This window comes from Ceratina calcarata, unplaced genomic scaffold, assembly GCF_001652005.2.
Source record: "Ceratina calcarata isolate Rehan_Ccalc_2016 unplaced genomic scaffold, ASM165200v1 scaffold552, whole genome shotgun sequence".
Classification (NCBI taxonomy): domain Eukaryota; kingdom Metazoa; phylum Arthropoda; class Insecta; order Hymenoptera; family Apidae; genus Ceratina; species Ceratina calcarata.
This window is the reverse complement of record NW_017176704.1, coordinates 11,493-17,821: the sequence shown is the minus strand read 5'-3', so window position 1 is coordinate 17,821 and position 6,329 is coordinate 11,493. Positions and strand designations below refer to the sequence as shown.

At 36.8% G+C, this 6,329-nt stretch overlaps 2 protein-coding genes across 3 annotated transcripts in view; one reads left to right on the top strand and one right to left on the bottom strand.

Annotated features, from left to right (window-relative positions):
- Nucleotides 1-3,566, top strand: part of Scm (Polycomb protein Scm) — a 6,716-nt gene extending 3,150 nt beyond the window's left edge. For both annotated transcript variants that reach the window (XM_018031463.2, XM_018031462.2), the window contains exons 6-8: nucleotides 223-840; nucleotides 916-1,070; nucleotides 2,118-3,566. In XM_018031463.2, coding sequence (XP_017886952.1) covers nucleotides 223-840; nucleotides 916-1,070; nucleotides 2,118-2,252 — 908 coding nt within the window. In that variant the 3' untranslated portion in view covers nucleotides 2,253-3,566. The remainder of the gene's footprint in view (nucleotides 1-222; nucleotides 841-915; nucleotides 1,071-2,117) is intronic.
- A 675-nt stretch (nucleotides 3,567-4,241) lies between these two features.
- On the bottom strand, nucleotides 4,242-5,846 carry LOC108629081 (thioredoxin domain-containing protein 9). Its single transcript, XM_018031461.2, has 3 exons — nucleotides 5,344-5,846; nucleotides 5,066-5,267; nucleotides 4,242-4,851 (listed from the first exon to the last, which is right to left on the bottom strand). Exons 1-3 carry the CDS (start codon nucleotides 5,518-5,520, stop codon nucleotides 4,583-4,585), a joined length of 648 nt encoding a protein of 215 aa, XP_017886950.1. The 5' UTR covers nucleotides 5,521-5,846; the 3' UTR covers nucleotides 4,242-4,582.
- Nucleotides 5,847-6,329: the final 483 nt, after the last annotated feature.

Here is a 6,329-nt window from a genome sequence, read left to right as displayed (position 1 = left end):
ATAAAATTTTACCAATTTTTTTCATTTTTATTGAATACAACAAAATCTGTTAAATATTACAGTTTGCAATTAGTTTTCGTGCCGGCGCCGTTCGAGTATAAAGGGTTAAAATTGAATTGTACAATTATATTGCATAGATCCGCGTAGACACGATGTTGCGGATAAGAGCCGTCGGGATGCTCCCGCTTACTTATTTATCTAATTCGTTATCCTGCGTTACAGTTACCCTTTATGTAAACCACAATTGCACGTGCGGTCCATACTTCGACCCGCGTAAAGTGAAAGCCATGCCGGCGCAGTTCGGCACCGGGCCTATACTAAGCGTCGCGCGCGAGGTGTTCCAAGCGTTTCTAATGGCCGCGTTGGGTGCAAGGCATATGTTAAGTTTATTGAGACGCGGCGAAGGAGAGACGATTAATTTAATTTTAGAAAGTAAACCGACTTCCGTTAGATTACCAGTATTTATGGATCAGGAGGACTTTTATTTGTACATTAGGCGACAGCTCGAAGATCTTTGTGCATGCGAGCATATGATATTCAGAAGGAAAGAGCCTTGCTTGAAGTGCCCGAATGCTCAGCAGCCGCAGTCTACGAACAGCGAAGAGGCAGTAGCCAATACTGACACGTCTAACGGCAATAACAGTGCGAGAAAAAGAAGGTGGCCCGAAGAGAGCCAACAGAATCAACAAAGCCTGTCGTCCACCACGCAGCAACAGCAAACGCAACCGGAGACGCCGCCGCAAACGCAACAGAATTCCGTACAAAGTACGAACAATGATACCTCTCCTTCGTCGTTGTCGTCGTCGATGCCTACGAAGCAACTCCGAAAATCTATCCCAGGTAAAACGACTCGTCACTCGACTTCACACGTTCCCAGGAATAAATTAGTTGTTCACGTTTGAACATTTCGTGCAGAACTCGAAGCTGCTACGTCTACCACTCCGTCGGAGAGTTCTAATAATCGCACACCTACTACCGAACCCGCAGAGTGGACTATTGAAGACGTGATACATTATATCGGCATTACTGATCCGGCGCTCGGCCAGCATGCAGACCTGTTCAGGAAGCATGTGAGTTATGCAGTAGAAGTTACATATGAACGCCCACATTACATATGTATGAATATTCTGTTGTGTGAACCTCTGTTGTCTGAACATCTTACTATATGTAGTGACCCTCCAGGGAGCGACTGGACTAGTAATGGTATTCAAAATCACTAATCGTGATTTTTCACGTGACCACAAAATTCCATAAGAAAATATAGACTTTTGTTCTCTTTAGTTTAGTTAGTTAGAATAGTTGATAGATCGATAGTGCTCATAAGCAAATCGAGCGGTTCTATAAGTCCATCATTTTTCAACTGATCGACTTGAAATTGTTATGCGAGCTACATAATAACTAGAATGCGGATTTTTATACAAAATATATGTATAATTCTAATGATAATTGTTTGTTGTTCTATTACATAAAATTCACTTATTAACATTTGTCCCCTAACATTAATTCATATAATGGAGTTTCTACTGGGACTCATTGCGATTTTAGACTATTTTGACACATTATTCGCTTTTTGGAAACGTTCTATCATAGAAAATTCTCTTATAAACATATCTGTCTCCTGATTAATTCATATAATGAAGCTTCTACTATACTCACTTGGATTTTAGACTATTTTAACAGATTATTCGCCTTTTTGGAAGGGTCCCATTATAGAAAATTCTGTTATTAACACATTTATCTTCTAAGTAGTTCATACAATGGAGGTTCTACTATACCAGGGGGGCCAACCTGCGGCTCTTAGAAGGATTATTTGTGGCTCTCAATAAATGTATCCGAGTTCCCTTTTCATTTTTGTGCTATTATATCTTAAAAAATTATTATCGTTCCATATGTGTTTCAAAATGTCTTTTAAATTACTGACATTAAATATGAAAGACTAAATTTTTTTTAATACCTTTTTTGCATACCTTTTAAATACTTATTTAATTGCGGCTCGCGAGAAATTTCAAATTTTGAAAAATGGCTCGGACTATCAAGGAGCTTGGCCACCCCTGTACTATACTGATTTTATTATTGACTAGAAATAATGGATACGTTTGATACAAAATTTCTTACAGGAAATCGACGGGAAAGCATTATTACTTCTAAACTCCGAGATGATGATGAAGTACATGGGCCTGAAACTTGGCCCGGCTCTAAAAATATGCAATCTAGTTAATCGTATTAAAGGCAGAAGGCACCTGCTTCTGTGACTGAGTCAAACGTCGAACTCTGTACAGTGAATTAAAAGTTCTCCTACTACTTAACAATTTGCTGGTTACAAATTCGTTTCCATTATCGTGATAAAAGGGAAAGAAAGAAAAAACAAATTGTTGAACTACTGTGAATATATTGCGAGTATGCACTTTGATAATGATTGTATAATGAAACAATTGATTGATTCATCGTTTATGTAGGTTGTAAGCGACCGGAGAGAATCAAAGTTTAATCGTGCTTTAATCTGTACTAAATTGTACAGACGGCTCATTGGCTATCGGGCTCGGTTCCCACGTGCACATAGAAAATCCGGTACATTCATCTAAGTCCAAGTAGCTGGAACGCGTGCAAAGCATTCAAGATAGAGAGGAGACCGTGCCAATTTTCTATGTACTTCTACAAACCGAGCCCAATGAATATTCCGTACTTTATTTCTCTTTTAGTAAATCGGCGAAATTACGAGATGCCTCTAAACCAGGGATGGCGAGCTTCTTTTCCTAAATAACGTTTGACTCTGACTGTGAACTTACCTGTTTTCCCATGCCAAGAGAGCTACACTTGAAAATATCGACCTTCTTCTTCGTAGGATTGCGTTATAAAGCTCGAGAAAGAAACAGACAGATTTATCTTTTGGCATTGAGACACTAGCGGAGGTCGTCAAATGCAGCACGAGAAGCGGGGGAACAGAAGCTCGCCATCCCTTCTGTGAACGAATCCTAGAACTCGATTAGCTTAAACAATTAAATTGATCACGATCGGGTATTAAGTAACTATTGTTCGCATTTGCTTTCATAGGATTTTATTCTTCTAACGAGGTAATTTAGACAGTTTAAAAAAAAAAAAGAACATTGTACAATATTTATACACCGCATTTGCAAAAGTACACGTTGGTACTTTAAAAACGTTAGATAATTACCTTTGAATACATTTTTATTTGTTAATTAGGCAGGAACTAATTATATTAAACGTTTCTGTGCATTTTCATCGCAAAGCGTGAATGGCAAGGTAAAAAGAGTATGTACAAAGTGTAATTATTTTCTGTTCGATACGACACGTACGTATTTAAGGATCGTTACCCATAACTGTAATTACTTTATGCGTTTCGCAACGTATCCACAAATATGAAACAAATAATAATAATAAAGCATCATTTTGTACACGATAAGGAAGCATCTTCTGCTTTTCATCGATCAGAGACTATGTAATCGCATTATTTCTTTTTATTTTCTTTTTTACGAGTAACACTACGTGTAACGAAACAGACTTTCAACGAATCTAATTCAAATAAAGAATTGCTGCATCGTACTATATTTTTCTGCGTAGAGGATTATATATTTTTATGTTTTATACTTTGGTGAAAAGATAAACAATGTCACGACCGACGGATTTTGATTTTGGAAATAAGCTGATTGTTTTAGTTAAGAATATTATAATTTTCATTTCTTATCGAATTTGTTCATTGCATGACGTTAATATGAAAGCAATTTATTATTTCTTTACGTCTGTATATACAGAATGTTACGGTATATGCAAAGTTACAGAGATCGACAATTCTTCGGTCCCTTAATTTTGATTATTAAATAAAATTGTAGATATTCATTAAATTAGAAATCTCTAAATACCATATTAACACGAGAACTACTGACTTTTTTTTATACATTCATTTCTTCATTAAAAACGAGTCAGTTTGATCGGTTTGGTAGTTCTAGTGTTAAATAATAGATTTCAAACTTTAATTTAGAAAAGAATTATTGTTCTACGATCATCTGTTGCTGAGTAATCATTTTCTAAATTCGAGTAATTTTCGACACTCGGATNAATGCCTTTTATACCAGATCCGAATTTATCCAGGTATTGCAGCGCGATTAATTAGTGAGCGGTTAAACCTGGACAGCCACTGCCGTCTTGTCCCACTTCTACGTATTAAGTTTCAAAAGGGATTGTAAACTTGGACAGTAAATAATTGCTACTATTTATTACTGTCCAAGTACTGGTTCCAAAATTCATTTTGTCCCAGTACTACTTCCTTTACCTTACACAGCTTGTGCATAATGTCAAAGCTTGAGACAGTGAAAAATTTATTATTCTAAAATGTACATAGTTTCAGCTAAATCCTGAATTTCATTTAGAATACAAAAATTTAATTAAGCAATAATCTATCAGATAACAAATTATTCTTTCATGAACTATTATAATTGAATTAATAAACAATAATGGAACGTGTGTGGATTTGGAATCAAGCGAATTACAATCGAAAATTTTATTAGCAAAGCTATTATTTTAGTAAAAACGTATAGAATAAATGATTAAAGATTCAAGTTGTTATTTAATCATCGTCCGAGTCGTCGGAACGCGAATCTTTGGGCCCTTTGATAGTTTTACTTTTCGCGATGTACGATAAAAACGGCTTCCTGCTTTCCTCTGACAGAGAACTCTCGTCGAACGTGATTACACCCGAAAATGATAGTCTGTACTCTAAAGTCTCTGTAGAAAAATCGTCGCGATTCCCCAAATCGGTGAAACCGACGATGTAGTCTTTAGTCTTGCAACCAACGATGAGAGCGATGGTCGGAATGATTTTGATCCTCAAACGTTCTAAAAGTTATAATTATGATTACCGTTCGACTTCGAGGTTGAATGTATTAAGTAAATTCAGTGGAACCAACAGTTTTCCAACAATGTTGAGAACTCGACGATGATCAGTTTCTATGTTCGCTCTGGATTTGTTAAGCAATTGTAACTGAGTGATAACATTCACTGAATATTCGTGGAACTGTTGATCCGATTAAATGTACCCATCGTAACTTACCAGTTAAAAACGGGCATCTAGTGGCATCTACTTTACAAAACATTGCCTCTAAGTGTTTCTTGGCAAGGATCTTCAAATGGTGATCGACTATTTTACACCTCGGAGAATCGTCTTTGTAAAATAAACAGACTACATTCTCAGACTTCTTGGAGACGTCGAAGAACTCCTTCTCGTCCCGGAGCTCGATGTACTCGCCATGACCCTAATCAACGATTAATTATATTAAATAAGATGAAATGAAACGAAGATATCAAAGTATTAAACAAATTATTGTTCACCAGAACCAGCCAGTTTTGTTTTTGCTGTTGAAGCTGTTTCAATTTCTTATATCGTTGCTCGCGGAGCTTTTCGAAATCGCTGATGTCCAGATTATCCAATTTCTCCAATTCAGCGTCGATTTGCTTCTCGACGCTCTGCGTCGCCTCTAACACTTTTTGTTGCAAAACAGTCTCCATTCTCGGATCAAAAACTTCGGTGGAGTTACAGGTTACAGACAACTATCACACATTTGAAACGCGTGGGAAGGAGACAAATAACAGTAGAGAAGTCAGTAAATCAGACTCAGATGAGAAAGCATTTCAAGTCAGATTCAAATAAAGAAGCATTTCGTTAAAGTTCCACTAAATTTTACGAGTTAGTTGGTAATGTACATTAAATCAGTTAGATTTTCTTAAATAAGGTTGTTCTCATTGCTGCGGTTTCAATTTGCCCGTACAAGGAGTTTCTGTCAAATTTTAACAGAGAGAAGAGAATGTATTCCTATCTTTGTTTCTCTAATGAAACCGGCACCGGTAGTGACGTATACTATCTAGGCGTCTAGTTGAGCCCACAAGTGCTGCCACCAGTGTGATCCCGCCGGATTTTGAACATGCTCATTCGTTTTATCACCGAGGAGATGTTTTATCTTCCATTAAAAGTAAGAAAAGAAGGTTAGGCATAAGGTAATAAAAATAGGAACAGTATTTTGTAAAATAAGAATTTTAATCAGTTCTCTTATGACCACCGAAACACAATTTAATTGATCATCAGGATCATCACGAATCAGCTGCAGGTTCTTCTGTCACTGTTTCAAATTGCTCCATGTATTCTACGTCTCCTTCCCTTTGTAATATCAACTTCTCTGCTTTCGATAGTACATTAATTCCAACCAACTTAGGCACCGCGCGCGTATTAATTCATTATTCCTCCTTTCCAACACTGGAGCTTCTGCAATATGCTCCTGTAAAAATTAAAAACGGTTTTACAATTATAACGAGAGAGTACG

Bases quoted from the DNA above. Each gene is read 5' to 3' on its own strand.
- LOC108629081 (XM_018031461.2), bottom strand. From the start codon at position 5,520: ATGGAGACTGTTTTGCAACAAAAAGTGTTAGAGGCGACGCAGAGCGTC. The intron at 5,268-5,343 runs GTGAACAATAAT...ATCGTTGATTAG, and splicing joins AACAAAACTGGCTGGTTCTG to GGTCATGGCGAGTACATCGA. The intron at 4,852-5,065 runs GTAAGTTACGAT...TATAACTTTTAG, and splicing joins TAGATGCCCGTTTTTAACTG to AACGTTTGAGGATCAAAATC.